Source organism: Dermacentor silvarum, chromosome 3, assembly GCF_013339745.2.
Source record: "Dermacentor silvarum isolate Dsil-2018 chromosome 3, BIME_Dsil_1.4, whole genome shotgun sequence".
In the NCBI taxonomy this organism is placed as follows: Eukaryota; Metazoa; Arthropoda; class Arachnida; order Ixodida; family Ixodidae; genus Dermacentor; species Dermacentor silvarum.
The window spans coordinates 58,955,460-58,974,415 of NC_051156.1; the positions used below are offsets into that span (position 1 = coordinate 58,955,460).

At 43.9% G+C, this 18,956-nt stretch overlaps 1 protein-coding gene across 1 annotated transcript; it reads right to left on the reverse strand.

Annotated features, from left to right (window-relative positions):
• Positions 1–333: 333 nt before the first annotated feature.
• LOC119444404 (acanthoscurrin-1-like) lies at positions 334–2,252 on the reverse strand. Its single transcript, XM_037708809.2, has 2 exons — positions 2,241–2,252; positions 334–722 (listed from the first exon to the last, which is right to left on the reverse strand). The coding sequence occupies exons 1-2, from the start codon at positions 2,250–2,252 to the stop codon at positions 354–356; spliced, it is 381 nt and encodes a 126-aa protein (XP_037564737.2). The 3' UTR covers positions 334–353.
• Between the last annotated feature and the right edge of the window lie 16,704 nt (positions 2,253–18,956).

Consider the following 18,956-nt stretch of genomic DNA (forward strand, 5'->3'; position numbering starts at 1 on the left):
CAACGCACCGAAAAAGTATGAACAATGCAAATTAATGAGCGCTGAAATACTGTTCAGATACTGTGATCCGGCAGCAGTCAATGGTGATTTCTTTCATTCCGCCATGTTCCTTCATTTCGCACCTATACGTTTGGGTGATGTGCTGTGCTTAGCTGGTGTGCTGATATTCGACGTGCCAGAGCACATCGGAGCGAGAGACACTTTTCTTTCCTAAGCACGTCACTACTTAACTGGCTAGGTTCACTCGATATATACAAATTTGATGAGATGGCGATGACGTCTACCAGGACATTACTGTCACCTATACATTTACGATGACGTGTACGAGACACATTACTGTGACATATGCATCTTCATCCCTTGAAGCCGTAGCCGAGCCCGTATCCGCCATAGCCGAGGCCACCGTATCCGCCCCCGTATCCTCCTCCCAAGCCCGAGTGTGCAATGACCGCTCCTCCACCATGCAGCTTATTCACGTGGTGCACCGTCTTCACGAGGAAAGCTGGTCCAGCGACGACCTTTGAGAAGTGGGGGCCGCTGTGCAAGAGAGCCACGCTACTGCCAATGCCGACGCCGCCGAGGCCTCCGCCGTAGCCACCTCCGAATCCTCCGCCGTAGCCTCCTCCGAATCCTCCGCCATAGCCACCGCCGAAGCCATAGCCACCCAGCAATCCGCCAGCCATGCCCATAGCCGCAACGGCACTGATGACAAGGGCGATGTTCTGCAAGTTATCGATAAAAATTAGTAAACGTTCTCCTTGTTTTGGCACATCGGGCTTTCGGGGAAAAAATACTGACAGTTTTATTTTTTTTATTTCGCACTCTTCATTGAAAACTTATCCTTTATCTTATGGCTAATATGTGGTACTCTTGTGAGTGCGATTTACGAGCAAGCACTAAAATAAATCCTCCAGCTGCAAACAAGAAACGAGTCACCGCTTCAATTATTCGCACCTGCACCACACGCGAACAGATTAGATACAGGTATACCCAGATAATTATCCGTTTTATTTAGGTTTAGATTTCTGGTTACACCAAGGTTCATTTATTTATCACTCATTGAATATAGTCTTCATTGCTGCTTATAAATATGCGGCTTAACAAGCAAACCGAAATGCATAGAATAATAATTCTTCAGACAAGAGCAGTGTGGTGCATTGATAACCTTAACTGTGATGATTATACGCCATCCTGTTCTTTTACAACGTCGTATTTTAAGTTGAGTCAGTTATTGGATCTTAAATAATGGTCGTACATACGGAGTGAAAATACAAGAGGTTAGAATTTTTATTTTACTCACACCTTCCCAGTAATGCGCAGTAATGTTTTTTTTTCGAAATACCACCAGGAAGGACCAACTGAGCTTAGTTGCTTAATATCGAACTTTTTGAAGGTAAACCTGATTTTCATCGAAACAGAAAAACAATCTACTTAAGTTGTAAGTTTTTAAAGTGAAATGAAGTCATATCTCCTGATCTCTTCAACAAAATAAAGGGAAACTGAGCCTGTTGAAACCCTATATGGCATTATACTTTGTTTTTTTTTATTTCTATCGGTTTTTCAATGTAGACAGTGCACAAAATATTGTATACATATATATGTCATTACCACATGACCAGTGTATGGGCGGTAGAGCCGCTGTCATGCAGATATTATCTGCCGTTACACTTGTCATGCAAAATCAAATTTAGTCTAAAAGGATGTTGACATTCAATAGAAAAGCACTGTAGCGTCTCAAAAATAAATAACTTGTTAGTCGTCATTCTTAAATTTTTTTTCAACATTAAATGAGATAAGAATAAAAAAAAAAACTAAGAACCGTAGTGCTGTTCGAATAGGTTTGAGTGCAAGAATAAATAGCATTACTTTTTAATAAAGAAAGTTGTCATATTTATAGGTAGGGCCCACAAACCTTCAGAAAGTGAGGAAGAAATTTTAGTAGGACGTTCCCGGAGGCATATGCACCACTAGATAAAGACAATTGTTAAAACTCTGATTGTTGAACTTAACCATTCTCAAGCACAAGTAGACAAACCATACAGAAATTTTACCAAGTGTCTACCAATATTCTAGAGTGCGCACTAGCAAAGTATGCACCTCACAATGATTAGATACAATTTGACAGCAAAGCGCAGCTGTGCCTTCACTTGGCATTGTCCAGACACACGCACCAATAGTAGACAACGTGCCAATGAGCTCGAGAAAAGTGGAAATTGCTCCGAGTCCTGTTCCGTACTCACCAAGGCGTTCATTTCGTAGACCTTACGGTGCAAGCTCCTCTGTGCCTGAAAGCTGCAGATGCAATGTAGGCACTACCCGGGCCTCCCAGTCTTAAATACCGGTGAATATCACTGCTGTGGTGTGAATAGCAAAAAATGAAAGAGGAAACGGCACGAGGCTGCTGCCCTGTGTCACGTACAACGACGCGACATTTATCGCCCTTGAGCTTCTTCGCACCGAGGAATGAAACGTTTCCCGCACGGTGCTCTATGCGCGACGCACTTGATGCTTCCTGCTTTGATTGGATGTGTTAACCTAAAGCGGGGATGTATTTAGAGCTGCTCAAATTAGCCACGCTTTGTGTTTGTATATAGTACGCGCTGGCGCCGAGGAAGCAACGGATGCGAAGTGACCCGACTCGCCGACGTTGACCTCGATTTTACGAGAACGAGGCGAGTTGTGCCTTGCTCGTGTCGTGAGAGGAAGCCACAGCATCGGCTTTTCTCACGGAAACAGGAGGAAATAGCTGACTTCTTTCGTTCGGCTATCGGTGCATTCGCTTATGCCAAATATGGCAAGAATAAAGAAGCTACTTCTCTTCGCTGTGGTGCGAGTATTTATTTTGGGCTTGTATTCTCGATAACCACAACTGTTCGACGAAAATTCCCATTGAATGCTACCGAAGGTGCCAGAACAGGCGAACAAACAGAATGTATTCGTTTTCAAGTCTCAAGTGTATTTTGGTCCGTTACAGGTATGAGCAAGGGCAAAAAGCTGTTCCCTTGCTCTTGTTGGCGTTTACCGTACAGATATTTTCTTGGCCATACACATAACACATATAAAGTCTACCCACGAAACTTTGCGGACCACGGGAATCTGTCAATGCGTTCAAGTTCCGAGCAGCTTGCTATCGTAGCCAGTAAAACCACACAGAACAATGTTGCTCGCATCTATTAGTAGATGCTGGAAATGTCAATACCGGGCGGCGTTCCGAGGCTGCGGAGATATACAACTTTTTCTCGGATACCGCGTTCGGTAAACTTTTGGGGTTGCCTTTACAAAAACATACTTAATTTTATACTGGTGCCACCTTACAAACTGCGCACCCATGCCCATCCACGTCATACAGATACCACATGGAACGTTTTACTGCGACAGTGCTTAAGTTGTAATGCCTCCTTCGTCGCGGCGTCGGCGTTCAGTAATAGTTCGGGGAGGTAGGATATAATTACAGAAGTTTCGTACAAAGTAGGGCGGCCTTAGAGATTGTTGCCACAGTGAAAAAGTTCAGAGCCGCGCGCATTTCAAAATTGAGCTGCTTTCTTATCATCCTACCTGTACGGGTTACATTGCGAAAACTCATTTACTGCCATATTAATTTATTTATTTCGAATACTGTTAGCCCTTGCGGGCTGTTACAGGGGCGGGGAAAAAGAATTAACAAACACGAAGCGCCAGTTCCGCAATAAAGAAACAATGCATTCAGCAAACAGATAATTACAGTTTACGCCCAAATGATTCATTTGTGTGCGTTTCAATAAATACATCTGCGTCAAGGCTGTTCCAATCGACTATAGCTTACACAAGAAAGGAAACTTTGAAGGCATCAACGCGTGGCACATAGGGCATTACAGCATGAGGGTGACCTGTACGCGGGGACGCAAGTATAGTCTGGAGTCCAAATTGAATTTATTGTTATTTATTGTTAGTGTTATATTTATTGTTTGTTATACAGTTGGTACAAGAATTTAAACTTGGCAGTTTCTCTGCGCGTTTCAAGTTCGGATAAACCGGCATGGGATAATAACACAGTTACAAACTGCGTTCTTTGGTAACCATTAAAGATAAAACGTGCGACTAGTCCTTGAATTCGTTCCAGTTTAGCTATCAAGCCCACAAGATGCGGATCCCAGGACTATACATGCGTATTCCAGTGTGGGCCGTACAATTGTTTTGTACGCCTTGAGCTTTACCTCGGGTGTAGCATCTTTCAGCTTTCGCCTTAAGAGACCGAGTTTGCGTTGAGCAGAACCATAAATGTATTTAATGTGTTCGTTCCAATTCAAATTGTTACTAACATGTTGAAGTGGGCTATTATTTATTCTGTAAGTAAAAAGCAATGGGGTTTTCTTGTTAGATACAGTCATGTAAGCTCATTTTTGAAATTAATTTTCATGTCCCACGTAACACATCAGTCATAAATTCTTTGCAGGCATTCGTTCAACTACATTTGATCCCGGGCATTCTTAACGCGACAGTAAATAAGGCAATCAGCCGCAAATAGACGCAGTTCAATGTTAGGATGCAAGTTATTAGCGATGTCATTTAAATATAATAAAAACAAAATTGGTCCTGAAACCGAACCTTGTGGCACACCAAATAAAACAGGTAAGGAGGATGATCGTTCGCCTGCTATTTGAACACATTGCTTTCTATTTGTAAGGTACGCATGATCCATTTCACAATTTGTGTATTAACTCCAAGTTTATAAATTTCTAAATAAGTTTTGTGTTACTCACCCGATCAAAAGCCTTCGAAAAATCAATTGCTATAACATCAATTTGTTCCTTGTCGTTAATTGCGACGCCGAAAGCATAAGACAAGCAGCATGGCGAAAGCCATGCTGCTTGATGTAGAATAAGTAGTTTTCCAGTTTTCCATATATATTAAACCAGATGTTTCGATATTATGTGCTCTAACATTTTACACGTGGTGCGCGCAACAGAAATTGGCCGATAGTTTTCCGCCAATAACTTTTTCCCGCTTTAAAAATAGGTACAATGCGGGCAAGGAGCCAATCTTCCCGCACACCTCCGATACGTAATGACATTGGAAGAATTCTAGACAGAACAAGTGCTTGGAAATACCTCATCGTCCTTCACGTTACTGTGCAACCACGTTTCTGTTATGGCAATGAGCTCTGCGTCGTGAAGCAATGTCAAGTATTCAAGCTGTTCTACCTTATTCACTATGCTCTGGGCATTAATGTTCAGTAACCTCATTACGAGCTGCCTTGTGCATCAGTCAACTTTTTCGGTGGCAAGTGGTCGTTCATTGCGCAGTCTGACGCGCACATTCTGCTCGAAGACTCATGTATAAGCAATGTTATTGATAAAAAGCTTATCGTGAACAAGACCGACCTTCGCGTCATCGCGTTTATCAGTCTTAACCGACTTCCAAAGTAGTCTTCATTTTGCGACTGTTTCCGGCGAATAGTCGTCAGAAACACTAATTTTTGTTCCTTTGAGTTTTTTTTTTTTGCAGTTCTTAAAGATTGCCACCTTTTCTTTGTAATCGTACAATTTTAGGACAACAGGTCTATCACGTGATGGTTTCTTTTGACCAAGCCTATGCATTCTTTCAACTGATGAAATTGTGACGCCAAGTTTGTCAGAAAAAATATTTTGTACGACTTGCTGCTCGATGTCTTCACGCGTTTCGTTTTCAAACTCGGGAACACCAAATACAATAACTTTATTCCGTCGTGCCCGGTCTCCCAAATCTATTAGTCGCCGCTGTTGATGCTGAACTGTTCGCTTAACACCTTCAACCGTTCTTTCTAGAATTTCCACCCAAGCACATGGGCTCGTAATTTTAACTAGGCTCTCTTACAAATTGGTGAGCCTGTTGTCCATTTGAATTTGCTTATCCAAAATTTGTTTCAGAATTTCTGCCACAGTCGGGCCAGGATTTTTTTCTACGTCCCCGGAAAGCAAGACCTTTAGATCTAACCACTACATGCCTAAAACTTCAAAATACTTCACAGGGAGCGGCAGCACCAATAGACATAGGCAATTTGACCGTAGCCTGGATACATGAGAGTAATAGCCAACCTGTAAGACAAGCCATGCGTGGTTATGCGCCATTGCCTCTGCCGTGCAGCCGCCCCCACTGAAGGTAGCCGAGTGCAGTGTTGGCTTTATATGCTCGCTTTCAATTGCTGATGTCACTTCTGCTTGACGATCCAACTGGCTCATCCAGGTGACGTCCACCATTGCTGAACTGGGTTCCGCAGTGCTGACGATAAGCGGCAGAATCTAAGCGGCAGAACCGCCCCGCATATAAGCAGCAAAATAAGTTTTCAACTGGTGAGGAGGAACGGGCGTGTGGCGAGCCTTTCCACCCCTCTGGCTTGTGCGAGCTGGCGTGGTGTTGCTGGAAGATATGGCCGTTGCGTGCTGCAAAACTATTTGGAGATGTTTTAGCTCGTTTGCCGTGACATTTAAGGGATATCAGCAGATACGAGGTCGTCGAAAAATCACTTTGTCGTCTTTCGGCGCGGCAGTAACTAGACTATGCCGAAAATTCCCGAAAAATGCGACGCGCATGATCAGCCGCAGTGTGCGTATGTGTTGTGAACTATTTTGGATGTATCGGTGTCTACTCGACGACGAGAAGCGGTGTCTGGTAATTGCCGGCGTGAACTGGAAACTCTTCTCACTACCTCAACGCTTGGCGTGAGAATGAAAACATACGAGTGCTTTTGTGCGGCTAACCTAAAGGAACCCCGAAACATCGAGGAGCCAATTGCTACAAAATATTAGAGTCAGTCATCAGCGCCATTTTCAGGCACTTCGAGTTTAGTAGACCTCAAATTGCTATGCTATGGCAACGTTAGCCTCCTGTATGAGGTCGATGGCGTTATTCAACACGGCAGTCACTGCGGTGGATACACCAAGATGATTTGTGCTTCGGCATTACCTGTTTGCCCTGTAAAGCAGTAATACCCGAATGGGACAGTAAGAAGATAATCAGATGGTTATTTCTGAGGACACAGTTTCCGTACAGCTGGTGAATGCCTCGTAAAACAAATAAATAGCCATACTGAACAACCAGAAAAATCAGGTATACTTTTTTCTCACGAAAAAAAAAAACTATACTGGCTAATGCCGCAGTCAGACGTCGCATGGTCTGCCGCATGCTTGGACCATGCGCTGTATAAAACAAACAGATCTATAACCCAGCATTTACCACTGCTTCGGACGTTCGCACAGTCTGCTGACGGTTGCTCCACCAATCACTAAGAGTGATTCACACTGTACGGTAGTGTGTTACTACCAGACAAAACTATTTCTTTGTATGGGCGGGAACCTCGTGTAACAAACGAGGTAGCCGCGCATTATACACGCAGATAACAATTTAAACGCTTGTCAAAGCAAACAACACAAGTTATTTCGCAGCAGAATGATGCCCACATTTTTAGGAGTGTCATATGTTTCGTGACTACTCCATCCTACTAAACCATAGTTTTTAATTACAGTGAGAATGCTACAGTACCATTACATTCCGTGAAACAAATTTTCAGAAATAGCCAACTGATCTGCGAAGCAGACTGTAGGCTCAAACAAGCGGCCGCACATCGCGCTGGGCGCTCCGTCCACCTCAACCCCAGCAGAAACTCCGGCCATGCTGACCTAAATCAGTTCAGTAACTCTCACAGAACCACCTCCCACGTACATGGCAGCCACGTCATACTAAACATACTACGCAAGTGCCAAAGCAACGACCAGAAACTGCGGCCACGCATACACCTGCCCTACAACACGGAACACTCGCCCAAGCCAGTATGTCTACTGTCCATAGACGGCACCACTCCCTACACAATATGGCGGCGCCCACGAAAAAAAGGGTATAGCAATCGGCGCATTGGGAGGTGCCTCTCAACTTTTTTGCATTGTGAGCGTACTTTACATCAGCTGAGCACAATAATTATTTTTGCAATTATCCTCCATCTGCAATCTAATCCACGGAAGTTGTTAAATAGTGTATTGTGTCCAAAGACACATGAAATTTAGCTGGTGAACGAGCAAGCTAACATGAATCCGACCAACGAATCATGCCTTGCCCTTCCAAATATTCTGAAATTTTGTTTTCTTTCTGTCTTTTTTTAATTCAATGTTGGCTCTGCTTCGTTACGAGTTATGAAACGCATGTGGCACCTCGCCTTGCAGAAACCGGTTATCCTCTTATGGATGCGGCATAGCGCTTCTTAGATGATTGAAGCAGTTATAATGTACACGAAGTCATAAACGTACCAAAACAAAAAAAAAATCCGGAGTTCCGCCCGCTAGGCGCAGTATCAATTGCGATAGCAAATTAGTAGACAGCTGTAAGAAATATGTAGGACATTCTATTCAGCAACAATGGGGACAAATTATAACAAACGGTAGAGGACATTAACCACGAGAGGGTAATAGTGGGCTGTGTGGTTCTGGCACAACAAAACTAAGAGGAAAGAAGAAGGGACAGAACGAGCGCCAAAATGGTGGCGCTCTCTCTGTCCCTTCTTCTTTCCTCTTAGGTTTGTTGCGCCAGAACCACATTTCAAGCATGAACCAACTAGCCCAACATCGCATTCTGCTGTAACGGTAGGGTTGAAGATTATTACCCAGAAGACAAAGGTAGTGTTCAATAGCCTGGCAATGGAACAAGAGTCCAGGATCGCCAGTCAACCTGTAGAGTCTGTAAATGAGTACGTTTATCTGGGTGAATTACTCACAGGGGATGCTGATCAAGAGAAAAAAAATTACAGAAGAATAAAATTGGGTTGAAGTGCGTACTGGAGACATTGTCAAATCCTGACTGGGAGCTTACCACTGTCGTTGAAAAGATAAGTGTACAATAATTTCATTCTACCGGCGCTAACGTATGAAGCAGAAACTTAGAGGTTAACAAAGAAGATCGAGAAGAGGTTAAGGACCGTACAGAGAGCGATGGAACGAAAATGTTATGCCTAACGTTAAGAGACAGGACGAGAGAGATGTGGATCAGAGAGCAAACGGGAATATCCGATAATCTAATTGACATTAAGATAAAAAAAATGGAGCTGGGCAGGCCATGTGACGCATAGCATGCATAGCCGGTGGACCATTAGTTACAGATTGGATACTAAGGGAAGGGAAGCGCAGTCGAAGACGGCAGAAAGCTAGGTGGGGTGATGAAGTTCAGAAATATGCAAGCGCAAGTTGGAATCAGCTAGCGCGAGACAGGTATAATTGGACATCGCAGGGAGAAGCCTTCGTCCTGCAATGAACATAAATATAGGCTGATGATGACGATTATGATCTATAGCCACAGTTTCAGCGACATTGTAGCAAAATTTGCGGAAACTTCAATGAATTCTTGGTCTCAATTTAGTGATACGCTGGATAAAAAAGAGCAAAGACTGCATGGTTATGCTATTATGATGATGCACGATGGTTAAAGATTTACACACTGAACGAGGATCTGCAAGAGCGGAAACAGGCACTGTAACAAGAAGCGCCAGCGTCCCAGACGATAGTGATTTGGTTTTCAGAAGTTTGTCGCTCAATAAAAAAAATTGCGTAGCTTGCACTGGAGCGCAATGCTAAAGAGACAGCGGAGCTGATGGACACCTAGCTAGTCCAGGCTTTTGGGCCAAGTCATCCCCAGCATTTTCTGTAATTTATTGATTATTGATCGATTATCCATTAGCTATTGACTGGCTATCGGATTGGCTATCGCAAGGTATTGGCCACATACTTGGGCTAGGCTAAGCACTACCAAGTCATCCCCAGCATTTCCCGGAATTTATTAATTATTGATGGATTATCGATTAGCTATTGATTGGCTATCGATGACTGAGTAAGCTTAAATAGTCTCAACCATGCAGCAAGAGTTAGCCAGGCTCATATTCGCTAGTTAACAGGGGTATTTGCACTACCTTTTTTGCAACTGACCCTTTTTGCACTACCTCCAGCATCGGCCCACAGTTTTCTGTCTACGACAGACAGATTACGTTCGGCATAAACAGCTCCGCTGTTAAAAGAAATCACTCAGTGACAACACTGTCTATAACAATATGTTGGCACGATTTCTTATATTTAGTATGAGGGGGATAGGGAAGGGGCTCATGCTGCCCTTTGCACCAGTGACCCATAGGTCGGCAGACAAAGCGGATGCGTACTCATGTTTAGCAAAATGTTTTTGTAGACTGTCATTCATACTGATTGGTGGAACCTCAAGCTCGTCTGCGCTCAGTCAAGTTCCTACTCGGGCTCAGCAGCACTCACTCGCCTTATTAGCAGCTTTCATTCACACTTACCAGTAGCCACACACACATATGTGCTAACTCCCACTTATTGGCACTCACTAACATAGCGCATCCACTCGCACTCACCCACAGTCAGTCAAGTTGATTCTCATGCCCCCTCAGGCTCATCGTGACTTTCATTCGAACTGATGTCCGCTGGCACCCATGTTGGTACTCGCTCAACCTGAGTGGCACTGGCGTACTCTTCTGCACTCACACCCTTCGTCATTCGGTAACGCTCACGCGTGTGAACTGATCGTGCGACGAGTGTGAGTCAGTGTACTGATGAGTGCTTATACCGACCTGTGCAGCGAACATTATGGCTTCCAGTGGTTGAACGTCTGCTGCCATAAAAAACGCAGAAAGGTTTCGTTTTACCTCTGCTGTTGATACGAGAAATAATCTGCAGTTTTTAATAAAGGCAGGGTGTGACCAAAGCCGGAGCTTGCACTGTATACACCACTGTCTGAATGAAGCGTCCAGTCATTGCGCGCTGTGCCTTCCGTGAATATACTTGTGCATAAACAAGTAACCAAAGCAGCCGCTTGATCAGGTTTTGTGAGACGGCTCAGGTAACCTGAGACAACTCGGAGCGTATCGCGTAAAAGTTTTCCGCCCTGCCATGGCCTGCCAAGGTAGGTGTATTTAATTTCTGTATCACAGGATGCCTATACATTTGTTGTATTGACCAGTGAGGGCAATATGCGGATTCAACGGTGAGTGACGCAGTGAGCGCTTTTAGTTACTTTGTATGAGATTTACAAAACCGAATATCATTGACAAACAGCGCGAGAACGAGACAAGAAAGAAGGCACGCACGAAGCGGCTGCCTCCTTGTCTAATTTCATTTCCATTTTCGCACCGAATTTTTTTTTTGTCACTGCAAAAGAAATTGTAAGGACGCTCGAGACGCATACGTGCCGTGGGCGTCGGCGTTGGTACTATTGTGCTGTCATGCAACCGACAACGCACGCGCGGCCCTCGCGTGAACGATTCGTAGGCATTCTGAGACGCCAAGCGGCACGATGCCACGAAGCCAAGTTGCTTTATGGCTTTTGCACACGCCCCGCTTAATCGGCTCTGCCATAGCCAGGGCAGCATTCATGCTTCCTCTGCTGGCACGAGCGTTGCGCGCACACACATAGTGACGTTCCTGCTGAGTAGCTGTGTGCGTACCACGCCGTGGTGAGCGTCAAGCTATACTCTGGCTCAAAATAATTTTGCCACGAAAGCCACGAAAGTGGCTTTCGTGGCAGTGCCACGAAAGCTACACGGCGCACTAAGGCACCAACACGTGCTTGGCATGCACCACATAGTGCGTAACACAATGTAGTTCCGCGCTTTGGCGTCAGTTATATTACTGATGCATGCGCTTAGTATTACCAGGCGCTATTTTTATAGTTTCTATTTGTTTACTGTTGGTATATTGTCTAGGGTCCAAAATAACTGCGCTTAACACTTTTTTTCCATAAAGGTGACAACGGCGTGTCGCCCGTCATAAATATATTCCCTCACGGAGGGTGCGGTTCAGTAGTAACTCGAATTTAGCTTGAGAAAGAAGCGAGTTTACGGAAAACTTTGCCGTGATGTGGCATACTGCGCTTGTTTTGCGCTGAGGTTGTCACGACACTTTGGATCCGACGCCTATCGCGCACCACCTCGTTCACCAGCGGAGTGCGCCATCTTCAACGCCACTGGCTTGCTCATCACCACGTCAGCATTCTGAGAAGCCTTCAGCGAAACGTTAAACCTTGCTATCACGCTCACTGCTTCGCTTTCGAGCGAAACATAGAATTTGTTTTTCATGATTACCACCCACTAACTACCTTTCTCCCTCTATCACTTTTTGTCGACTCCGATGAATTCTTCCTCTTAACAACCACAATCTCTCTCTCTCTCACACGAAATTTTCGAATCGAATCAAAAGAAATATTCGAGAGGAACTACGTTCAGATATCGCATCGCATATCCATTTTTTGTACTCTCAAAACAAAATATAAACGAAAAGTGAAGTCCGTCCGACAGAATAGAGGCTTATTTACCTTATTTGATACACATTCTGAGACTCAGAACAAGACGTCCGGTCATCTGAGCAGCTTGTCAATCAAACACAACTGAAGGGTAATCTTACTTTCTTCGCAATTGAAATTACTGTAATCACGTCACAAAATCACCTCACAAGAATCCTGAATAGTGATGTGTTAAATAAGATAGGTAAGTGAAATAGTACAGTACCACACGGTTTTAAATGTATACAAAAACGGCAGACTCGTTCATGTAACATCGTAAAATTGCGTTCTCCTTGTTTCTCAAAGCAAGCTCTAAATAAGGCGGGAAACAAGCTGTAGGCACCTAAAGACGTTTGGCGTCGTCATTGACGTCACTGACGTAGTCTGGATAGATATCACCACGAAATGTCTAATTAATACTACTGACTATTCCTCTATCATGTTAGAGAGAAATTTTTCACAGTCGTACCGTTTCTTCATCTTTTCCCCATGACTGAAAACAGCAAAAATTGTTCCGATTCACAAATCTGGTGAAACTCACAATCCTATCAATTACATTCCCATATCTACTACCTCAGCACCGTGCAAAATAATGGAGCACATTAGACGCATATTTTTTAACCTTGTCAACTTTCAGAAAAAAAAAACAGAATTTTTTCTCTAATCGTCAACATGGCTTTCGCAAGTTCTTTGCTTGATAGACTCAGCTGGTATCTTTTATTAATGACTTACATGTATATCTTGATAGCGTTATTTTTTTACTGATTGCATATTTTTGGATTTCTTGAAAGCTTTCGACAGGGTTAAACATGTTTTGCTCCTACACAAACTAAGCGTACTAAACATTCACCCAGGAGTACTTAGCTGGATCCGATCGTTCCTTTCGTCTCGTTTTCAGTTTGTTGTAACTAATGACTCCACACCTAACACAGCTCCAGTTAAATTCCGTGTTCCACAGGGGTCTGTCCTTGCTCCACTTTTTTAAGTATATGTTAACAATTTACCTGATAACATTTCTTCACAATAATGTTTATTCGCTCACGACTGTCTTATATATCGCAAAATAGATGATGCTTCTGACATAACAACCCTTTAATCTGATTTAAATACCAAAAATAATTGGTGCCTCACTTGGTGCATGGAGCTCAACATTATTAATGTCAATCGATGCGCATGTCTTGTTCCCTAACGCAACTTGCCCGACCTACGCCCTCAATGACTGCCCCCTTCCACCCATTACATCCTACCGTTATCTTGGCGTTCATATTACCAACAATCTTTCTTGGAAGCAGCATGTACAATATACGTAATATCTAAAGCTAACCGCTCCTTAGGGTGCATGAAGAGAAATTTTTCGCTTGCACCTGTTTCATTAAAACGACTGTTGTACACAACTTACGTCCACCCCCAGTTGGAATATGCCTCATTCGTCTGGGATCCACATCAGGTCACATTATTACCGAAATCGAATCAGTACAGAATCGCTCTGTTCGTTTCATCCTGTCTAAGTACCATCGCACTGGTAGTGTTACATTAATGAAGAGTACCCTTCAAATGCCGTTATTATCTGACCACAGAAAGAAATCACGCATTTCCCTTTTTCATACAGTCTACTACCACAACGCATCTTTTCGCTTCCTTTGTATCCACTCAGAGCCTTGTTATTGCGCTCGTCGTGATCACTAACATAAAGTAAACGTACCCCGTCATCACACCGTCGCTTACTCACAGTCGTTCCTTCCTAGGACGTCGATCGACTGGAATAATCTACCGGCATCATTAGTAAGCATCATTGACTCCACTTGTTTTAAGAACGCACCAATTAACATAAGGTAATGTATGGTACCAAACGGTATAATTACATACTTATTCGTGGACATTGCCTGTTTGGTAAACTGAACTCTTTGTGTACTTAATTACTTCGTATTGTGTGAGTTTTCTTTTTCCGGTTGGTATGTAAATATTACTACTTTTCTCAATGATTTTTACTTTGTTTTTTTACCTGCACTGTGAATTCTTAGAAATAATCCTGTATTTCTTAAAATTGCATTGTATTCCCGCCCCTCCCCTCTGCAATGTACTACTATGTACCTTGAGGGTCCCACAAATAAATAAATAAACGTTTTGATTTCACTGGGCAACTAAAAACATTAGACCGAACCCGTTCGTTTGAGAACAGGAACAGATAAATTATTGAGTAACCATTAAGAATGGACTTGGGCCTGTTGTAGCACTTCCGCATTGCCCCGTCCGCTTCCTTTTTGTTGTACTCTAGTTTTTCGACCCGCTGGAACCATTGTAACCTTACTACCACTCCACGCTAAAAAAAAGAAGATTGACACGTTGGTGAGGGGTCTATTTCTGCTTCTCTAGGGATATGTTCAATTCATTTCGCAGTAGTGCGGCCGCCTTTTACCACTGTATTAAGCCTGCAACTGAAGATTGCAAATAGTGATTGATACATATGTCACTCGGACATTTGTTTTTTTTTTCGTTGGAACGTGGTCCCGGCCTTGCGACAGTGCACAAATTATATTGCTGCTCTTTTTTCCCGATATTTTTGGTGGTTTATCCTGCACAACGTTCATACAGAAAAACTCTGGCAGCTTGAGTAATGCATTAGTATTGGTATGAGTCGTTGCTATATCACATCTAGAAGCACTCGTCAATATAAAAATAATTTATTTTTCACACCAGATGCAATCTTACATTTCATTCACAGCCGATTCCGCCTTTCCTTGCGGCTTCCTCTTGTATCTGGCCGTGGGCACGCTTGAGCACATTCAGTGGGCAGATGAGCGTCCACTGCGACGTCATTTTCAGCTTATGTAGCGGACTGAAGTTTCATGGCACCAAGATCACCCTTTTAAGATTTCTTGCCATAGCCGCTGCCGTAACCATAACCACCGCTGTAGCCACTGCCGTAGCCGCTGCCGTAGCCGCTGCCGTAGCCACTGCCGTAGCCGCTGCCGTAGCCGTAACCCCCGCCGTAGCCGCCAAGGCCTCCATATCCACCGAGGCCTCCGTAGCCGCCGAGGCCTCCGAGGCCTCCGTAGCCGACCCCTCGTCCTCCTCCGAGGCCTGAGTGTGCAAGAAGGGCACCTCCACCGCTGACCTTGTTGACGTGGTGCACCGTCCTCACCACGAATGCAGGACCAGCCACGGCCTTGGCGAACGCAGGTCCTCCACTCAACAAAGCAACGCTGCTGCCCACGCCTACACCGCCCACACCTCCACCTAGGCCAACAGGACCAAGACCTCCGTAGCCAAGGCCTCCAATGCCTCCGTAACCGAGGCCGCCGTAGCCAAGGCCTCCATAGCCAGAACCGTAGCCAACACCTCCGGCTTCAACCTTCGATTTGTCCACGACCAGGGCCAGGACTCCAAGAAGGACCACGATGTTTGTCTGTGTGAAATGTCGATAGAAAAGTTCACTTTCCTGATGTTTCCAAGAACGAAAACTTCATTCATTGCGCCTAAATCACCAAATAAACAAATTTTCTTCGGTACACACGACCTAAGTACATAAGGAGTAAATATCTAAAAAGGCCACATTACTGCTGCCAAATCAAAAAACCGAGTGCCTCGCCAGTCATTTCCGAAAGCATGCTCACTTCAACGAGCATGACATCAATGCTTTCAAATTGTAACAATCATCGCCATCCTACGAACACCACAGTTCGCCGACTGTAACTGGTTTTCCGCAGTGTCTTCACGTAAGCACGGGTTGCACAGAAAGCGCGTTAGAATAGAATCAAAGTGAAATATAGGATGCATTCCAATTTATGGTCATTTGCCGCCGAACACATCAAATTAAGATCCATTAAGCTGTTGTGCAGACTAATATAATAACGTATAAAAGAATGAGTAATTGTTGTGAACTCGGTTCTTTCTGTTAGGAGATTCCAGACTTTCAACGAATACAAGGTTAATTTTATGAACCACGTAATTCAACACATTGCTATTTTTCTTCTGCACTAAGTGTTGTTTCAGGCAGAGCGAACCAATTCGTTGTGTCTTCAGGCTAAGCCATGTATCAACCAGCCGAAGTAAACAGAACACTAAATTTTAAGCTCGTCTACGCTTACCAAGGTATTCATTCTTGACGCTGCTGTCACGAACAGTAGGCAGACTGTAGTCAGCGGTTGTTTGCGCAGGGTTTATATACCCATAGGTAGCCATAATACACCGGACCGGAAAGGGCACAAACTGCACTGACACAGGTCCGCCCTGTGAGCCTAGATTCGGGTCGAACAAAAGCCATTCGCGGTACTTTTATCAGAAAACCATCAACCACTCTAACCGGCATCGTTACGTAATCTGATTTGCCACACGATGAGAGCTGCTTGCTATGCCTAAAAGACGCTGTTCTTCACATTCTTGCTGAGGGTCTTTTAAGCCATGCGGAACAAAAAGCAAAGTGACCCTTTTAAGCTTTATGCCACCTGATGCGACGCTAGACGGGAGTTAGCGGTCTGAAGCAACGAATTGTTCGAAAGCGAAGAGATCGCTTCCTGCGCACGCTCCGGATCTTCATCCGGGAGAGATAAATGAAGACTTCCGGTGGTGCCCTAACGTCATTCTGCGCGCACTTACTTCACCACAATAACAAGATTTTGGACGCCACACTACTTGTCCTAGCGGAATTTTGCACAACTGCACTGGACGAACACTGGCGATTGCGTCATCCTTTCTGTATACGTAGGTCATTATGGTTGCAGCCTATTGGGTGCAACTATTAGAGTCCCACAGCTACCATCTTCATGGCTCTTATGAACATTTCCTGACTTTGTGCAGCAAGTACGTTTCTGCCAACAAAGGGACAGGCGGTTAACGTTTGAGAAAAGAAACGCCAAGGGCATGTTAAATATTGCTGTGGGACATAGTTGGGCACGCTATAAGGTATACCGGGTGTTTAACAAAATTCGTGCGAAATTGCTTAGCAATAGGAAAGATAAGACAAATAAATGATTTCCTCTTGACTGATTTTACCATGGAGTCATACATTTGAATATGACTCAATATAATAAATAATTAACTGCGCCAATTAGACTGCAATTCGACCTGTGCAACTGTGCACAGGTAACTGTGCAACTGTGAAAATAGACCAGGGAAATTTTGGTATGGGCTGTACAGTGAGTTTCACAACTATGATTGGTCTCGGTTCTTTGAGATCGGGAATGTTGACTCATGCGCTGAGCTACTGACATTAGCTCTACAAGAATAGTGAAAAAATGTATACGGACGATGCCATCTAAGGAAGTCGATTCCCTTGCTGGTTTTCTTGCAATTTGAAACACTACTTGAAGAAAAAACAGTGGTATTACCAACTCTACGTAAGCCAGAAAGTGAGTATTGACACGAAATATATTCATTATATAGATAAATTGTGAAAAAAATTACTGTACGCGATGAAGCTGAATACCATAAACTTCTTCATAGACAACTTCAAGAAATAACCAAACTATTTTGGGGGCTTTTGTGCGCAAGCAAACTGTAGATAAGGTCTGCGCTGCTTTGCTGAAGATGCGTGACAGCATTTGTTTCAAACCGCAAGATGTACGCAAGGCTTTTGATTGAACACTTTAGCTCTTGCTTTGTGCGCCCTGACAGCACAAGCGCTGTTATCGCCTTTGATGACTGCACTGACTTCTTAGTGTATCAAAGTGTCGATGAACATGAGGTTTTATCAGCGATTCAGAATCTTAAGTCATAACTTTCAACAGGAGTCGATGAAATTCCCAGCTTCATAATCAAAGGATGCGGCGGACATTTTCAGTCCTGTTTTGATGTGTTGTTCAACTTATCTTTGAGCACCGGTGTTTTTTCTTGCCTTTGGAAGGTGTCAGTAGTTGTCCGTGTATCTAAATCCGACAATGCTTTTGATGTGAATAATTTTCTACCGGTGCCCCTTATTTGCCGTTTTGCAAGCGTTCTTGAAATGGTAATGTACGAACGCATGATTTCATATTTGAAACAAAAGATCTCGTCTTTACCACAGGTTTATTATTTAAAGAGGACAATCGGTTGAACCGAATTTATGCGCCTGGATACAGTGGTCCTCACGTGTTCAATCGTAGTCAGGTAGACCCAATCTACTTTGACATGACTAAGGCTTTCGACATGGTTTCCAATGAGGTACTTGTGATGAAGATGGAAAAATACGGACTTTTCCCCGTGCATTGCAAATGGCTCAAAAGCTACCTTGGCAGCCGCCGTAATCTAGCCAGATTTTCTGGCTTTGTGTCCAACGATTTCTATCATCATCGGGAGTGCCTAAAGGCTATAACCTTGGGCCGTTGTTTTTTCTAGTTTTTATCAATGACTTTCCGCTACATGTCATGAACTCGAGTGTTTTGTTGTTTCCAGATTATTTAAAGTTATTCCGTAGGATTGAGAACTTAAAACACTGCCGACGTTTGCAAGATGACATTGGTAGCATCGAGAAATGGTGCTTGATAAAAGGCTTAACTGAACATTAGGAAAACTTCTGTTTTGTCTCTTACTAGAAGACCCGACACAGTTATGTTTATTTATACTCTTCTTGGTGAAGAAATACCTCGTGCTGCCCATGTACGAGACCTTGGTGTTTTCGGGGCGAAGCACCTTAGGGTAGAGGCTTGTCCATCCGTCCACGTTGTCCGTGCTCACGGCCAACGTTGGCCGCGCCGTAG